This window comes from Camarhynchus parvulus, chromosome 22, assembly GCF_901933205.1.
Source record: "Camarhynchus parvulus chromosome 22, STF_HiC, whole genome shotgun sequence".
In the NCBI taxonomy this organism is placed as follows: Eukaryota; Metazoa; Chordata; class Aves; order Passeriformes; family Thraupidae; genus Camarhynchus; species Camarhynchus parvulus.
Window position 1 is genome coordinate 1,547,447 of NC_044592.1, and position 17,100 is coordinate 1,564,546.

Here is a 17,100-nt window from a genome sequence, read left to right on the forward strand (position 1 = left end):
TCATTCCTAATAACACCTGAGCCTAATAATGTCTGATCCCAACACCAGCTCCCTCATCCTAAAAACCCCAATAATTCCCAATTCTTACAATGCCTGATCCTGATAAATCCTGACCCTATTAACACCAATATCATGATCCCAATAATTCCTGATCCTCACAATACCAGCATTCCTGTCCCAATAACACCTGAGCTTAATAATGCCTGATCCCAACAACAGCTCCCTCATCCCAAAAACCCCAATAATTCCCAATTCTTACAGTACCTGATCCTGATAACTCCTGATGCTAATAATGCCAGAGTCCTATCCTAATAAAGCCTGATCCTAATAAAATCGTGATGATTATAACTCCTGATCCTTATAGAACCACCTAATAGTGTCTGATCCCAATATCCCAGTCCCCAAGCCCCCTGATCCTAATAACACCAACATCCTGATCCCAATAATTCCTGATCCTAACAGTGCCAGCATTCTTATCTGAGCTGAATAATGCCTGATCCCAACACCAGCTCCCTCATCCCAAAAACCCCAATAATTCCCAATTCTTACAGTGCCTGATCCTGATAACTCCTGACCCTATTAACACCAACACCCTGATCCCAATAATTCCTGATCCTAAAAGTGCCAGCATTCCTGTCCCAATAACACCCGAGCCTAATAATGCCTGATCCCAACACCAGCTCCCTCATGTTAAAACCCCAATAATTCCCAATTCTTATAATTCCTGATCCTGATAACTCCCGATCCCAATAATTCCTGATCCTAATAACACCAACATCCTGATCCCAATAACTCCTGATCCTAACAGTGCCAGCATTCCTGTCCCAATAACACCCGAGCCTAATAATGCCTGATTCCAGCACCAGCTCCCTCATCCCAAAAACCCCAATAATTCCCAATTCTTACAGTGCCTGATCCTGATAGCTCCAGATCCCAGCAGCCTGTCCTAAATCACCCCGGTGCTAACGATCGCTGTCCTCGGGCAGCGTCTGGTGGCCGCTGCTTTCGGCACAGGCTGCCTCCAGGAATAGCTCCCAGACCTCATTCTGGTTCCTGTCCCTCTCATTTATTCCAGCCTGGCACAGCACAGACCCATTTTTCGCGCCGGGCCAGCTCAGGTCAGGCAGCCAGTGAGCCCCCAGGCTGTGGCTGTGACAGAAATTCCCCCAAAATCCAAGCCCGGAGCCCCTCAAGGCGTTTTTAAGGCAGGGGGAAGGCGGGAGCTGGCGGGGAGTGAAGAACTGCAACGGAGAATTGTGTTTTTCTTTAAATGTCATGGGGTTTTTTTTAAGCTCATTTTTGCACTTGGGTTTGGCGAAGCTGAGAAGACTTAAGTGACAAACCAGCTGTCCCCCGGCCCAGCGCAGACACCCCCGCCCCGCCCCCGGCCCAGCGCCGACCCCCGGACCCCTCCTCACCCCCCGCACCCCAAAATTCGGGTGGGCACCGCGGGGGCGGCCCCGATGCTCCCGGCGGGGCTGTGTCCGTCGCGGGCGCTGCGGGGGCGCTGCGGGGTGGGCGGGGGTCCCGCAGCCCCCCACCCACCCTGCTAAGCCCAGTACACGGGGAGGAGGCTGCACAGGATGCCCGCCGTGGTGCCCAGCAGGGAGCGGTCAGCCAGGGGCGCCGAGATCTTGTCCTCAGCCTGGGCAGGAGGCACATCCTTCATCATCATCTTCATCGTTCCTCCCCTCAGGGAGGGGCTGCACAAGGCGCTGAGCCCCCCAGCTCCCCCTGGCCCAGCCAGGTCCTCACCTGCCGGCGCTGGAAGGTCTCGACCACGCTGTCCAGCCCCGGGATGTTGTCCTGGTCCACTCGGGTCACGTAGCAGGCGCGGTGCAGCCGGGCTCTGTAGCTCACCAGCAGCTGTTGGAAGGCAAACCCGGCTCAGCTCCATCCCATCTCCCCCTCTCCGCGCCCCCAGAGCCCCCCACTCACATTCGTGTAGTCATAGATGACCGTGGCCGCGTTCCCGTCGCCGCTGTCCAGGTAGAAAGTGGCCGCGTCCTCTTCCCACGAACCGCCCCGCAGCACCTGGGGGAGACCGAGGGGGTCTCAGAACCTGCAGCAGCCCCTTCCCCTGGCATGGGGGTCCCTTCTGATGGCGCTGGCGGTGGCACTCACGGTGTCGGCGTGGCGCTGCTCCACGCTCAGCCGCATCAGCAGCGCGACGGCGACGATGACCACGAGCAGGACCAGCACCACCGCCGCGATCAGCAGGCAGCGCAGGCGGCCGCAGCTCAGCAGCTTGCGGGGCAGGTAGCAGAGCAGCCGAGGGACGAAGCACAGCGACTTCTTGAGGCAGCCGGAGCAGCTGGCGCAGCCGGGACACTTGGGACACTTGGGGCACTCGCAGCACTTGGGCAGGCAGCAGCATTTGGCGCAGCACCAGCCGCATTTGGTGCAGCATTTGGTGCAGCACCAGCTGCATTTGGTGCAGCATTTGGCGCAGCAAGAGGCGCAGGGCACGCAGCAGCCCGGGCAGCAGCAGCCGTTCCCCGAGTCCTGGGGGTGCGGGAAAATGGGGGGATTCGGGGTCAGGGCAGTGGAGGTGGGAGCTGGGGGATGCAGGAGGTTGGGGGTGGGATTGCAGCCCTCATCCTGCTGCCCCTGGGCGCTGGGAATGCAGCATCCCATGGTCCAAACACCATCCTGGGCACTGGGAATGCAGCATCCCATGGTCCAAACCCCATTCCGGGCACTGGGAATGCAGCATCCCACAGTCCAACCCCTCATCCAGGGCACTGGTGCCTTGCTGGGATAAACTGGGCAAAGCCCTGTGCCCAGCTGGCTGCAGGGACACGCCGGGGTGGCAGTGCCACCCTGCAGGGACTCACCTCATCTTCAAGCGCCACCTGCTTCATGCTGCTCTCCATGGCTGATGCCTCCTCCTCCTCCTCCTCCTCCTCCTCCCATTCCCAGCCCAGTCTGACTGCAGGGACTGGGAACTTTATACTGGGGCACTGGGGTGGGGGACCCTGTGAAGGGTTTGGTGGCCCTGGGGAGCAGCCAGGCCCTGGCATGTGACCCACTCCAGCGGTGTTTGCTGAGCGCTCACTCCCAGCTGGATCCCCCTGGGAACCTGCAGCTCAAGAGGCTCTGAGGGCACAGGGTCAAGGACCCTTGTCCCCAGGCACAGGGACGTCTCTGCTGCCCAGGAGCGAGGTGGCAGGGCCAAAACAAACCCTCCAGGGTGGAGCATCCGGCTGTGGCTGTGCCCGGGGTGGGAGCTGGCTCGTGTCCCTTTGCCAGCTCGGGCACCTGCAGCTGCTTGATGTGGCAAGGAGCAAACAGGACGTGAAATATTTCCTGTAATCCATGGGGATGGGGTGGGAACGGGGTCACCGTGGCGTGGGGAGTGTCCCTGACCCTCATTCCTGCTCCTGAGGCTGCTCGGACACTGCTGGTGGCTTTTGGAGCTGGCAGAGGCGCCCACAGTGGGGAGTTTTTTGGGGTTAGGGGGTCCCAGCTCTGGCATGTCCCCTTCAGGTGGCAAGGGGACACTGCTGGGCCTTGGGTTTGTCCATCCACGAGCCCCTCGTGCAACTGGGACCCCTCCTGAGACCCCCAGCACCCCCAATACTGACTGGGGGGGGTGAGCACTGCTGCTTTTCCCAGGGTGTCAAGGGCCACGAGAGTCCCTTGAGTGGCTCCTGGCTGTTTGTCCTGTCCCCATGGGAGCCCTTATCAGCTTTCCCAGCCCATGGCACCCCCTTGACCCAGCTCCTTATCACGGGCAGGGTTTTTTGGGAAGCAGAGCTGCTGGCTCTGAGTTAGCCCATGGAAACCTGCAATGCCCCTCCTGTCCCCAGCAAAGTGTCACCCCCCGGAGCTGTGACCCTGCTCTCTGCCCGTGGCAGTGATTTTGGGGACAACACTGAGTTTGCAGCTCTGGAAAGATCAAACCCACTTCCAGGGGTCTCTTTTTCCCCTCCCAGCCTTGCTGCGCCTCTGGTTTTCAGTGCAGCACTTGGGAGAGGCCCCAAAGGCTGCTCCCAGCTGGTGAAGGGGCAAGAGGGGCTGGGATGGCTGGGAAAAGGGAGAGGATGAGGAGGAGCTGGAGCTGGAGCAGGTGGATGGTGGTGTCTGTGGGTAGCACTTGGTCCCCACTGGGGACGTGGCGCTGTCCCTCTGTCCCCACCTGCACCAGGAGGGGACAGGGTTGGGAGCTTTCCCTGAAGGGCTGGAAGAGCAGGGGCTGCTCCTTTCTCCTCGCCCTCCGTGCTCCAAACTGGGGGGGCACAGCTGGGGACACAGGTGGGGACAATGGGGGGACACAGGTGGGGACACAGGTGGGGACAATGGGAGGGCAGAGTTGGGGACACTGGGGGACACAGGTGGGGACATTGGGGGAACAGAGTTGGGGACAATGAGAGAACAGAGTTTGGGACAATGGGGGGACACACCTGGGGGACAATGAGAGGGCACAGTTGGGGACAATGGGAGGGCATTTGGGGACAAAGGGGGTACAGAGGTGGGGACACTGGGAAGGGACAGCTGGGGTCAGTGGGAAGGCACAGGTGGGGACACAGCTGGGGACAATGAGACGGCACAGCTGGGGACAATGGGGGGACACAGCTGGGGACATTGGGGGAACAGAGTTGGGGACAATGAGAGAACACAGTTGGGGACAATGGGAGGACATTTGGGGACACTGGGGGTACACAGCTGGGGGACATTGGGAGGGCACAGCTGGGGACAATGGGAGGGCACAGCTGGGGACAGTGGGACCATCGTGTGCAGTTGTGCTGCTGCCCCCCTATGTTCGATCCCTCCCAACATGAGGGATTCCCCTCCCCGCCCTGCACCCCACAAGGGGACACCCCTGGGACACCGTGTCCCTGTCCCCAGCACCCAGGAAGGGCAAGAGCACACTTGGAGGCGGGGGCACAGGCTTTACTTTGTAGACAGAAGCAAATCCCGAAGCAAATCCCGCTCTTTTTACGGCGGGAGCAGCGGGAAAGCCGCGGTGCCAAGCGACGGTGGGCGGGGTGGCTGTCCCCGGCGTGGGGACGAGGACGAGGAGGAGAGATTCCCGCCTGGAAGGGGACAATGGGGGACAGTGCCACCCCCATGTCGCTGTCCCATCCCGCTGGGAGCTGCTGCTATGCCCAGAACACGGGGACGGCGCTGCAGAGGATGTTGATGGTGGTGCCCAGGATGGAGCGGTCAGCCAGGGGCACGGCCTTGTCCCCAACGTCCTCGTCCTGCGGGACACAGAATGGAGCAGAGCAGCCACAGAGGGACAAACCCCCAACCCCACATTCCCCAGCCTGGTGTGCCTCCACCCTTGTGAGAGCGGGGTTGTGAGGCAGAGGAGAAATTCTCCAGAGGAGAAATTCTCCAGAGTGGAAATTCATTTTGGTTTAGGTGAAATGTTCACCTTTGAGTCTGTGGTTAGCAAACATGGCGATGTAGCCTGGCTGCAAAGCCTAGGCTCAGGGAAACTGCTTCAGGGAAAGACAGAGATAAGGGGGAGGACACAAAAAGTGATAAAGAGAGACAGAAACTGCTGTGAGAGCAGGTCAACCTGACCTAGGAATTCTTTCTGATAAAGAAGAACTAGCAGCAAATATCACGCGAAATTCATAAAAATGAATATGTATGAACCTATTGTGAAATTGTATGCATATGTATTTGAGAGGGGGATAAAAAGAGACCTGAAGTTCCCAGAAGTACACGTGTCATTTTAAGGACAGTAATCTCCACATGTAATAAACACACCGGCTTTACAACTTTCACAAAGTTGTAGAGTTTTTAGTTATCTCCGCAAAAGAGTTGTCACCTCACCTGCTGGCGCTGGAAGGTCTCGGTGACAGCGTCCAGCCCCGGGAAGTTGTCCTTGTCCACGCGGGTGATGTAGCAGGCGCGGTGACGCCAGGACCTGTAGCCGACCAGCAGCTGGTGGCAGACAGAGCCGGCTCAGCCCGCATGGTGCTGTGGTGTCACGCAGGTCCCCATGTCCCCATGTCCCCATGTCCCCATGTCCCCATGTCCCCATGTCCCATTGTCCTCATGTCCCCATGTCCTTGTGTCCCCATGTCCCCATGTCCCCATGTCCTCATGTCTCCATGTCCTTGTGTCCCCGTGTCCCCATGTCCTCATGTCCCCATATCCCCATGTCCTCATGTCCCCATGTCCCCATGTCCCCATGTCCCCATGTCCTCATGTCTCCATGTCCTTGTGTCCCCATGTCCCCATGTCCCCATGTCCCCATGTCCCCATGTCCCCATATCCCCATGTCCTCATGTCTCCATGTCCTTGTGTCCCCATGTCCCCATGTCCCCATGTCCCCATGTCCTCATGTCCCCATATCCCCATGTCCCCATGTCCTCTTATCCCCGTGTCCCCATGTCCCCATGTCCCCATGTCCTCATGTCCTCATGTCCCCATGTCCCCGTGTCCCCATGTCCCCGTGTCCCCTTGTCCTCATGTCCCCATATCCCCATGTCCTCATGTCCCCATATCCCCATGTCCCCATGTCCCCATGTCCCCATGTCCTCACGTCCCCATGTCCCCATGTCCCCATGTCCCGTGCGCCCTTGTCCCCATGTCCTCATGTCCTCATGTCCCTGTGTCCCCATGTCCCCATGTCCCCATGTCCCCCATGTCCCCATGTCCTTGTGTTCCCTGGCCCTATGTCCCCATGTCCTCATGTCCTGATGTCCCATATCCCCATGTCCCCATGTCCCCATGTCCCCGTGTCCCCATGTCCCCATGTCCTCATGTCCCCCGTCCCCATGTCCCCATGTCCCCATGTCCTCATGTCCCTGTTCCCCATGTCCCCATGTCCTTGTGTTCCCATGGCCCTCCCCATGTCCCCATGTCCCATGTCCCCATATCCCCATGTCCCCATGTCCCCATGTCCCCATGTCCCCATGTCCTCCGTCCCCATATCCCCATGTCCCCACGTCCCCATGTCCCCATGTCCCCGTGTCCCCATGTCCCCATGTCCTCATGTCCCCATGTCCCCATGTCCCCATGTCCCCATGTCCCCATGTCCCCATGTCCTCATGTCCCCATATCCCCATGTCCCCATGTCCCCATGTCCCCATGTCCTCACGTCCCCATGTCCCCATGTCCCCATGTCCCCATGTCCCCGTGTCCCCTTGTCCCCATGTCCTCATGTCCTCATGTCCCTGTGTCCCCATGTCCCCATGTCCTCATGTCCCTGTGTCCCCATGTCCCCATGTCCTTGTGTTCCCATGGCCCTATGTCCCCATGTCCTCATGTCCTGATGTCCCATATCCCCATGTCCCCATGTCCCCATGTCCCCGTGTCCCCATGTCCCCATGTCCTCATGTCCCCACGTCCCCATGTCCCCATGTCCCCATGTCCTCATGTCCCTGTGTCCCCATGTCCCCATGTCCTTGTGTTCCCATGGCCCTATGTCCCCATGTCCCCATGTCCCATGTCCCCATATCCCCATGTCCCCATGTCCCCATGTCCCCATGTCCCCATGTCCTCACGTCCCCATATCCCCATGTCCCCACGTCCCCATGTCCCCATGTCCCCATGTCCCCATGTCCCCATGTCCCCCTCCCCATGTCCCCATGTCCCCGTGTCCCCATGTCCCCATGTCCTCATGTCCTCATGTCCCCATGTCCCCATGTCCCCATGTCCCCGTGTCCCCATGTCCCCATGTCCTCATGTCCCTGTGTCCCCATGTCCCCATGTCCTTGTGTTCCCATGGCCCTATGTCCCCATGTCCTCATGTCCTGATGTCCCATATCCCCATGTCCCCATGTCCCCGTGTCCCCATGTCCCCATGTCCTCATGTCCTCATGTCCTGATGTCCCCATATCCCCATGTCCCATGTCCCATGTCCCCATGTCCCCATGTCCCCATGTCCCCACACACCCTGCTGTAGTCGTAGACCACCGCGGCCGAGCCGTTGAGCCCATCCCGCACCGCGAACGTGCCGCTCCTTTCCTTCCTGCTCACGGCGAGCTCCTGGGCGCTCCCCTCGCCATCCAGCCCGTGGATGCTCATTCTCAACACCTGCCGGGGAGGGACAGGGCTCAGAGGGACCTGCGGGAGCTGAACCTGTCCCTACAAACCGCGGTGCCACCCCAGCGCCCCTCCCGGAGCCGGTGGCACCGCGCTGCCCTCACCGTCTCGGCGTGGGACTCGCTGAGGTGCAGCCCCAGCAGCAAGAAGGTGACGTTGACCACCACGAGGGCCACCACCACCAGCGCCACCATCAGCAGGAGGCTCTTGAGCTCGTGGGGGATGCAGGGCAGGCGCGGGGACTCCGTGTACCTCTGTTGGGGACACACGGGAGCACCCGGCTGAGCCAGAGCCGGGATGGCAGCGGGGGCTCGGCCCCACGGCCAGGGAGGGCGGTGGGTGCTCCTTACCGGAGGTGCCTCCTCCATCAGCGCCTCTTTAGAGCTGTCCTCCATCTCTCCGTGCGCTCCTGTCCCTTTGCCAGCCCGGGCCCGGGGGCATTTATAGCATCCTGGGTGGCCAGGGAGGGCTGGGGCCGCTCCAGCTGCCGAGTGCCACTTGTGCTGTTTGCTGAGCCCGCAAAGAGCCAGGGAGGGGACACAAAACCTCCGAGGGCCCTTCCGTGGCGTTTGTCCGGCCGCTGTGGGGGTGCCAAGGCAAACAGCGGGCAGTGCCCGCCCTCCACACCCAGCGGCAGGAGGGCCCCAGCACGTCCCGGGGGGGGCGCACCCCTGGTTCTGCACGGGCAGCTGTGCGAGCCCCCCCCGGGGCGGGCAAGGAGCTGGCTGCACTCATTGTTCCCGAGGGCACCGTGCCAGGGACGGCGCAGATGGACGCCTGGCATGGGAGCGATGGGTGCCAGGGACGGACGGGTGCCCAGGGCAGCGTGGATGGGTGCCCGGTGCGCTGCGGGCACAGCGGGCAGGGGAACGAGCTGGGGGGACAGCGCTGCAGCGCCGAGCTGGGGGAGCCGCCGCGGGGGGCGTCACCCCTGGCGTGTCCCCCCAAGTTCTGCGCACCCCAAGAGCAGCCGGAGCCGCCACCCCGGCGGGGAACCCCGAGTTTGGGACACGCGCGCTCGGACACGCGTGCCCGGGGATGCTGGCGCTGTCACTCAGCCGCATCCCTCCCTCCCTCCCTCCCTCCTTCCTTCCCTCCCTCCTCTCCTCCCTCCTCCCGCAGCAGCTCCCGGGCATGGTGTGCTGCAGAGCCGCGGGTCAGGCGCCCGCAGCCTCCGCCGCTTCTCCTCCACCCTGAGATCCCCGGGGGAATAAAAAAAAGAAAGGAAAGAAAAGGTTTTTTCCGCAGCTACCGGGCACAGCGGCGTTGGGAGCATCTCCCGGGATCAAGCAGGGATCAGGCCAGGGAGTGATGGAGCTGCGGCGCGGGAGGAGGATGCCGAGGGAGCAGCTCCCCGCTCGCCTCCTCCTCCTCCTCCTCGCCGTGGCCTGGCTCTGGCTGCCGGCCGAGGGGCGGCGGCCCCCCCGGCCTCCCCCTTGCCCCCCGAGCTGCTCCTGCACCCGGGACACGGCTTTTTGCGTGGACTCCAAGGCCGTGCCCAAAAACCTGCCGCCCGAGGTCATCTCGCTGTGAGTAGCGGGGTGGGGACAGCGATGGGGACACATGCCAGGAGCGCAGGGCTGGCAGGGGCTGCTGGCGGTCCTGGAGGGGCAGGGACAGCCCTGCTGTGCTGCACAGGGGGACAAAGGGGTGGCAGGGCGGGGTCCGGTCAGTGTGGGGGGCTCCGGGGGGAGGAGGAGGCTGAGGACAGCCGGGACGTGTCCCTGTGTCCTGCGGTGCTGGCACACGCAGCCATCCATCGGTGCCAGGCAAAGCAGGGCTGCAGCCTGTCCCCGCCGCGACCTTGGGGAGCAGCAGCCCGGGGGGACACGGCTGTGACCGTGGGGAGCAGCAGCCCGGGGGGACACGGCTGTGACCGTGGGGAGCAGAACCCCGGGGGGACAGGGCAGTGACCGTGGGGAGCAGCACCCCGGGGGGACACGGCTGTGACCGTGGGGGGCAGCACCCCGGGGGGACAGGGCAGTGACCGTGGGGAGCAGAACCCCGGGGGGACACGGCTGTGATCTCGGGGAGTAGAACCCCGGGGGGACACGGCTGTGACCGTGGGGAGCAGCATCCCGGGGGGACACGGCTGTGACCTTGGCGACCGCGGCCCCAGGGGGACATGACTGGTGAGGGGGGGTGATGATGGAGGGTCCCTGGGGACAGGGCTGTGCCCGGGAGGCTGGCACGGGGAGGTGTGGCAGGTGGGGGTGTTTAAAGCTGGGTGAGTGTGGTTACACATCCATTTGTGTATATTTACACGTGTGTGTGTGATTACACACCTGTTTGTGTGTGTTACACCTGTGTGTGTGTGCTTACATAGATATTTCTGGGTGTTGCACCTCTGTGTGTGCGTGTTTTCACACTCATTTGTGTGTGCTTACACACCTGTGTGTGTTACACCTGTGTGTGCTTGCACACCCTTTTGCGTGTGTTCACACACGTGTGTTTGCTTACACAGCCGTTTGTGTGTGTTTACACACCTGTTTGTATGTGTTACACCTGTGTGTGTGCTTACACACCCATTCGTGTGTGTTTACACACGTATGTGTGCTTACATACCCATTTGTGTGTGTTACACCTGTGTGTGTGTTAAACCTGTGTCTGTGTGTGCTTGCACATCCATTTCTGTGTGTTCACATGCCTGTGTGTGTTACACCAGTCTGTGTGTGCTTACACAGGCGTTCGTGTGTGTTACACACCCATTTGTGTGTGTTACACCTGTGTGTGTGCTTGCACATCTATTTGTGTGTGTTACACACACGTTTGTGTGTGTTACACCAGTCTGTGTGTGTTTGCACAACTATTTGTGTGTGTTACACCAGTCTGTGTGTGCTTGCACACCCGTTTCTGCGTGTTCACACACATGTGCAAGCACGCGGCCCCGGGCCAGGGGCTGCCGCAGGGCGTGGGCAGCCTGGGGTTGGTGCCAGCCCCGTCACCTCCGTGTCCCCACACCGGGCAGGGTGCCTGCTGGGGTCCCTGTGCCAGCGCCAGCACCCCGCACGGGCTGCCCTGGCAGGCAGCAGGTGACACTGAGCCCGTGCGGGGGGCACCGGGGTGGCACTGCCACGCTGTTGCCCACGGGGGTGGCAGTGCCAAGCTGCTGCCGCCCCCTCTCCTGCAGCTCCGTCTCTCCCGCAGGACCATGGTGAACGCGGCTTTCACGGAGATCCGGGAGGCGGCTTTCGCCCACATCCCCTCCCTGCAGTTCCTGTAGGTGCCCCCCTGGTGCCCCCCTCGGTGCCCCCCTCGGTGCCCACCCTGCCCAGCCCGGCGCTGACGCCTCCCCCCTCTCTTTGCAGCCTCCTCAACTCCAACAAGTTCACGCTGATCGGGGACAACGCCTTCGCCGGGCTCTCGCACCTGCAGTACCTGTGTGTGACACCGGGACAGGGAGGGGACAGGGAGGGGACACGGGGGGCCCTCGGGATGGCGCCGTCACTGTCTGCTCCCGTTCCAGGTTCATCGAGAACAACGACATCCAGGCGCTCTCAAAGGCCACTTTCCGCGGGCTCAAGTCCCTGACGCACCTGTGAGCACCCGGGGGACGCTGTGGGGGTGGCCCTGTCCCTTCGTCACTGTCAGGGATGTGTCACCTCCACAACCCTTCTTGTCCCCAGCTCCTTGGCCAACAACAACCTGCAGACGCTGCCACGGGACCTCTTCAAGCCGCTGGACATCCTGAGTGACCTGTGAGGCTGCCACAGCACCGGGGACACTGGGCTGGGACAGGGTGACATCCCAGGGGCTGGCACTTGGGCAGGGTGTGCTGTGCTGGGGGTGACTCGGTGCCATCCTTGGCAGAGAGCCCTGGGACACTGAGCTGGGGAGAGGTGACATCCTGGTGGGTACTGGGGGTGATGGTGCCATCCTTGGCAAGGACTGCCGAGACACCGAGCTGGGGAGAGGTGACACACCAGTGGGTGCTGGTGCCATCCTTGGCAGGGAGCCTTGGGACACTGAGCTGGGGACAGGTGACATCCCCGTGGGTGCTGGTGCCATCCTTGGCAGGGAGCACTGGGACACTGAGCTGGGGAGAGGTGACATCCTGATGGGGACTCGGTGCCATCCCTGTCAGGGACCTCGGGACACTGAGCTGGGGCAAGGTGACATCCCAGTGGGTGCTGGGGGTGACTCGGTGCCATCCCTGGCAGGGACCTCCGCGGCAACTCACTGGCCTGTGACTGCAAGATCAAGTGGCTGGTGGAATGGCTGGAGAGCACCAACACCACGGTCCCCGCCGTCTTCTGCAGCAGCCCCGGGCAGTTCGAGGGACAGCGGATCCGGGACCTGGCGCTCGGGGACTTCCAGTGCATCACCACGGGTAAGGCACCACCACTGTGACAGTGCTCACAGGGGTCCCAGGATGAGGGGAGAGACGAGGATCTGACTCCATGTTTCAGAAGGCTTGATTTATTATTTTATGATATATGTTATATTAAAACTATACTAAAAGAACAGAAGAAAGGATTTCATCAGAAGGCTAGCTAAGAATAGAAAAAGAAGGAATGATAACAAAGGCTTGTGGCTCAGCTCTCCATCTGAGCCAGCTGACTGTGATTGGCCATTAATTAGAAACAACCACATGAGACCAATCACAGATCCACCTGTTGCATTCCACAGCAGCAGATAATCATTGTTCACATTTTGTTCCTGAGGCCTCTCAGCTTCTCAGGAGGAAAAATCCTAAGGAAAGGATTTTTCATAAAACGTGCCTGTGACACACCCCCACCTGTCACCTGTCACCTGTCACCTGTCACCTCCCTGCTGGGTGTTCAGATCTTCACTGCCGCCTCTCCCTGCTCCAGATTTCGTGATGCACCAGGTCCTGCCCTTCCAGGCGGTGTCGGCCGAGCCCTTCACCTACGCCAGTGACCTGTACGTGGCCCTGGCACAGCCCAAGCGCCAGCAGCTGCTCCATCCTCAAGTGGGACTACGTGGAGCGCAAACTCCGCGACTTCGACCGCATCCCAGGTGAGGAACCAGGCTGGGGGTCCCCTCCTGGGCTGGGACCCTCTTTGGGGTGGCCCGGCACGGTGTGACTCTGTGGTTCTGCCACCAGCTCACTCGGCGGTGCACTGCAAGCCCATCGTGGCGCAGGAGCAGCTCTACGTGGTGGTGGCGCAGCTCTTTGGTGGCTCCTACATCTACCGCTGGGACACGGCCGTGGACAAGTTCATCAAGATCCAGGACATCGACAGCCAGAAGATCCGCAAGCCCAACGACATCGAGGCCTTCCAGATCGAGGGCGACTGGTACTTCGTCATCGCCGACAGCTCCAAGGCGGGCTCCACCAGCCTCTACCGCCTCAACCAGAACGGCTTCTACTCCCACCAAGCACTGCACGCCTGGCACCGCGACACCGACGTGGAGTACGTGGAGAACGACGGCAAACCCCGTCTGATCATCTCCAGCAGCTCCCAGGCGCCCGTCATCTACCAGTGGAGCCGGGCTCAGAAGCAGTTCGTGCCTCAGGGCGAGGTGGGCGAGATGCTGGACGTGCAGATGGTCAAACACTTCAGGGCCAAGCGGGAGCAGTTCCTGTGCCTCAGCCGCTACATCGGCGACTCCAAGGTGGTGGGCTGGGAAGGGCAGCGCTTCGTGGAGGTGCAGACGCTGCCGTCGCGCGGCTCCATGGTGATGCAGCCCTTCGCCGTGGGCCAGCGGCAGTACCTGGCGCTGGGCAGCGACTTCTCCTTCACCCACGTCTACCTGTGGGAAGAGGAGAAGCAGAAATTCGCCAAGTTTCAGGAGCTGTCGGTGCAGGCGCCGCGGGCGTTCCGGGCCGTGCCGGCGGCCGACGTGCAGCTGCTGCTGGCGCCCAGCTTCAAGGCCAACACGCTGGTGTACCGGCACGTGGTGGTGGACCTCAGCCTGTAGCTGGCACCCAGAGAGCCACCGGACATGCATGTGCCCACCACCCCTTGTCCCACCCCCCGTGCCGGCCCTCCACCTTCACCCAGCCCCGCGGTGCCTCAGTTTCCCCACGGTGCTCCCGGGTTCACGCTGTGGGACGCCCCTTGTGCCACAAAGCTGCACCCCTGGGGGGGTGGAGAGGGTTTGGGGGGGTCTGTGGGAGCTGGTGGCTGGAAAGGAGGGGGGACAGCGGGCAGGGATGTGGCAGGAGGGGTGGGGGCTTCCCAGGACACTGCGGGGCTTTGGGATGCTCCAAAGTGGGTGGGATGGCCAAGGTGAATGTGGTGGGATGGCCTGGGGAGGATGGATCTGAGGTGGATGAAGATGGGATGATGAGGATGATGATGGAATGCTGAGGGTGATGATGGGATGCCCCAGGATGCTCTGAGGTTGCAGATGGGATGCTGAGGATGACGATGGGAAGCTCCAGGATGCTCCAGAATGATGATGGGATGCTGAGGATGATGATGGGATGCCCCAGGATGCTCTGAGGATGATGATGGGATGCTGAGGATGATGATGGGATGCTCCAAGGCCAGCAGAATGCCCCGAGGATGATGATGGGATGCTCCAGGATGCTCCGAGGTGGATGAAGCAGTGGACAGAGGAATGCTCCAGGCCAGCAGCCCCTGTCCCTCTCCGTGCATGCCCAGCAGCTCCCCGTGCCCACGGCCCCGCTGCCAGGCAGGACCCAGCGTGCCAGCGGGGTGTCCGTGCCCACCGACCCCCCAATAAACACACTGTGCCCCCCAGCCCTGCCCGTGTGTCCTTCGGCTGGTGCCACCACCTCCGCCGACATTCTGCTGCCCCAGGGAGAGGGAATTCCTCAATTTTGGGTGCACTTGGGGTTTTTCCGACAGCAAACTCGGCCCAGCTCAATGCCTGCTCCCCCAGGGGAAGGGAGTTCCTCCTTTTAGTGTGCCTCTGGCCCTGCATTTGGTGTTTTTTCCAGCAGAAACCTCGTCCCACCTTGGTGCTCACTCCACATGACATTCCAATGCCTTGGGGAGAGGGAATTCTTCATTTTTAGGGTGCACGTGGGGTTTTATCCAGCAGAAACCTTGGCCCACCTCAGTGCCTGCTCCATCCAACACTCTGCTCCTCCAGGGAGAGGGAATTCCTCATTTTAGGGTGCCCGTGGGGTTTTGTCCAGCAGAAACCTCATCCCACCTTGTTGCCTGCTCAATCCAACATTCTGCAGCCCCAAGGACAGGGAAATCCTCATTTGTGGGTGCTCCAGGCTCCACACGTGGGGTTTTTTTCCAGCAGAAACCTTGGGCCCCCTCAGTGTTTGCTCCATCCGATATTCTGTGGCCCCAGGGAGAGGGAATTCCTTGTTTTAGGGTGCACATGGGGTTTTTTCCAGCAGAAACCTCAGCCCACCTTGGTTCCCACTCCACCAGACATTCCACTGCCCCAGGGAGAGGGAATTCCTCATTTTTGGATGCCCCTGGCCCTGCATTTGGTGTTTTTTCCAGCAGAAACCTCGTCCCACCTTGGTGCTCACTCCACATGACATTCCAATGCCTTGGGGAGAGGGAATTCTTCATTTTTAGGGTGCACGTGGGGTTTTATCCAGCAGAAACCTCGGCCCACCTCAGTGCCTGCTCCATCCAACACTCTGCTCCCCCAGGGAGAAGGAATTCCTCATTTTTGGGTGCTCCAAGCTCCACATGTGGGATTTTTTCCAGCAGAAACCTCATCCCACCTCGGTGCATGACATTCCACTGCCCCAGGAGGAGGGAATTCTTCATTTTCAGGTGCACATGGGGTTTTTTTTCCAGCAGAAAACCTTGGCCCACCTCAGTGCCTGCTCCCTCCAACACTCTGCTCCTCCAGGGAGAGGGAATTCCTCATTTTAGGGCACCTGTGGGGTTTTGTCCAGCAGAAACCTCATCCCACCTTGTTGCCTGCTCAATCCAACATTCTGCAGCCCCAAGGACAGGGAAATCCTCATTTGTGGGTGCTCCAGGCTCCACACGTGGGGTTTTTTTCCAGCAGAAACCTTGGGCCACCTCAGTGTTTGCTCCATCCGATATTCTGTGGCCCCAGGGAGAGGGAATTCCTTGTTTTAGGGTGCACATGGGGTTTTTTCCAGCAGAAACCTCAGCCCACCTTGGTTCCCACTCTACCCAACATTCTGCTCCCCCAGGGAGAGGGAATTCCTCATTTTTGGGTGCTCCTGACCCCACATGTGGGTTTTTTTCCACCAGAAACCTCATCTCACCTCAGTGCTCACTCCACCAGACATTCCACTGCCCCAGGGAGAGAGAATTCCTCATTTTTAGGGCGCCCGTGGGGTTTTTTTTCCAGCAGAAACCTCATCCCACCTCGTTGCCTGCTCAATCCAACATTCTGCTGCCCCAAGGACAGGGAAATCCTCATTTGTGGGTGCTCCAGGCCCTACACGTGGGGTTTTGGGTATTTTTTTCCAGCAGAAAGCTCGGCCCAGGGCGCAGGTGGGAAGCAGGAGGTGTTTCCCCGGGGAGGGGAGTCCCTGCTGGACTGGTTTTCCAGGGGAGCCTTTCCCTGGCTGCCAGGTGGATAAATATGCACGTGAAAAACCAGCAATTAAGAGCACAAATGAAGATCCTCGGCAGGTAACAGGCAGCCCCGAGGCACGGATCGGTTTGGGGAGCAGGATGGCTTCTCCGGGGCATTGCCACGTGGCCCTGCCTCAGTTTCCCTGGCGGGAGAAAGCAGATTTGAACGCACAGGGAGCGCTGCGGGAGGGTTCTGGCACTTCCACGGTGGTGGCCGTGACTGGGATGGGGAATTTGGGGAAGGCTGGGTCAGTTTTGGGGCTGCAGGGCCCACAGAGGGGATTCAAGCAGCTTTTGGTTTTTGGGGGCATCTTTCAGGGCTCCACTCTTACAGTGGAGTGATCCCCATCGTCCTTGAGGGCACCAAAAAAGTGCCACATCCCCTCCAGGCCCCAAAAAAATCCTTAAACACCAATCAAAGCGGCTCTGCCCTCCTTTCCCTACCAGTTTATTGATTTAAAAATTGTGTGTTTTAATACATAAAAATATATGTATGAAGGAATTAATTTTTATGTTTTGAGGAGCATTTAATATAGATTATATATTAATATATTGCATATTAATGTAGTGATATTGGATATATATGGGGAATTTTAAACACGACATTTTTAGGTATGTTTAGGAT

General features: G+C 60.1%; 3 protein-coding genes across 3 annotated transcripts; 1 reads left to right on the forward strand and 2 right to left on the reverse strand.

The window, feature by feature from the left end:
* Window positions 1-1,549: 1,549 nt before the first annotated feature.
* On the reverse strand, window positions 1,550-2,876 carry LOC115912492 (pulmonary surfactant-associated protein C-like). The gene is made up of 5 exons (XM_030964073.1): window positions 2,838-2,876; window positions 2,125-2,505; window positions 1,939-2,034; window positions 1,756-1,866; window positions 1,550-1,675 (listed from the first exon to the last, which is right to left on the reverse strand). Exons 1-5 carry the CDS (start codon window positions 2,874-2,876, stop codon window positions 1,550-1,552), a joined length of 753 nt encoding a protein of 250 aa, XP_030819933.1.
* Window positions 2,877-4,880: 2,004 nt separating this feature from the next.
* Window positions 4,881-8,516, reverse strand: LOC115912660 (pulmonary surfactant-associated protein C-like). Its single transcript, XM_030964311.1, has 5 exons — window positions 8,361-8,516; window positions 8,115-8,264; window positions 7,861-8,001; window positions 5,791-5,901; window positions 4,881-5,207 (listed from the first exon to the last, which is right to left on the reverse strand). The coding sequence occupies exons 1-5, from the start codon at window positions 8,403-8,405 to the stop codon at window positions 5,106-5,108; spliced, it is 549 nt and encodes a 182-aa protein (XP_030820171.1). The 5' UTR covers window positions 8,406-8,516; the 3' UTR covers window positions 4,881-5,105.
* A 625-nt stretch (window positions 8,517-9,141) lies between these two features.
* LGI3 (leucine rich repeat LGI family member 3) lies at window positions 9,142-14,040 on the forward strand. The gene is given in 9 exon segments (XM_030964258.1): window positions 9,142-9,539; window positions 11,158-11,229; window positions 11,319-11,390; window positions 11,477-11,548; window positions 11,637-11,708; window positions 12,171-12,340; window positions 12,825-12,913; window positions 12,915-12,990; window positions 13,079-14,040. Coding segments are annotated over 9 exon segments (1,659 nt in total). The 5' UTR covers window positions 9,142-9,321; the 3' UTR covers window positions 13,897-14,040.
* Window positions 14,041-17,100: the final 3,060 nt, after the last annotated feature.

Coding starts and splice junctions, on each gene's coding strand:
- LOC115912492 (XM_030964073.1), bottom strand. CDS start 2,876: ATGGAGAGCAGCATGAAGCAGGTGGCGCTTGAAGATGAG. Junction 1,867..1,938: donor TCATCTATGACTACACGAAT/GTGAGTGGGGGG, acceptor GCCTTCCAACAG/CTGCTGGTGAGCTACAGAGC. Junction 1,676..1,755: donor AGACCTTCCAGCGCCGGCAG/GTGAGGACCTGG, acceptor GGAACGATGAAG/ATGATGATGAAGGATGTGCC.
- LOC115912660 (XM_030964311.1), bottom strand. CDS start 8,405: ATGGAGGACAGCTCTAAAGAGGCGCTGATGGAGGAGGCACCTCCG. Junction 5,902..7,860: donor TGGTCTACGACTACAGCAGG/GTGTGTGGGGAC, acceptor GTCTGCCACCAG/CTGCTGGTCGGCTACAGGTC. Junction 5,208..5,790: donor AGACCTTCCAGCGCCAGCAG/GTGAGGTGACAA, acceptor TGTGTCCCGCAG/GACGAGGACGTTGGGGACAA.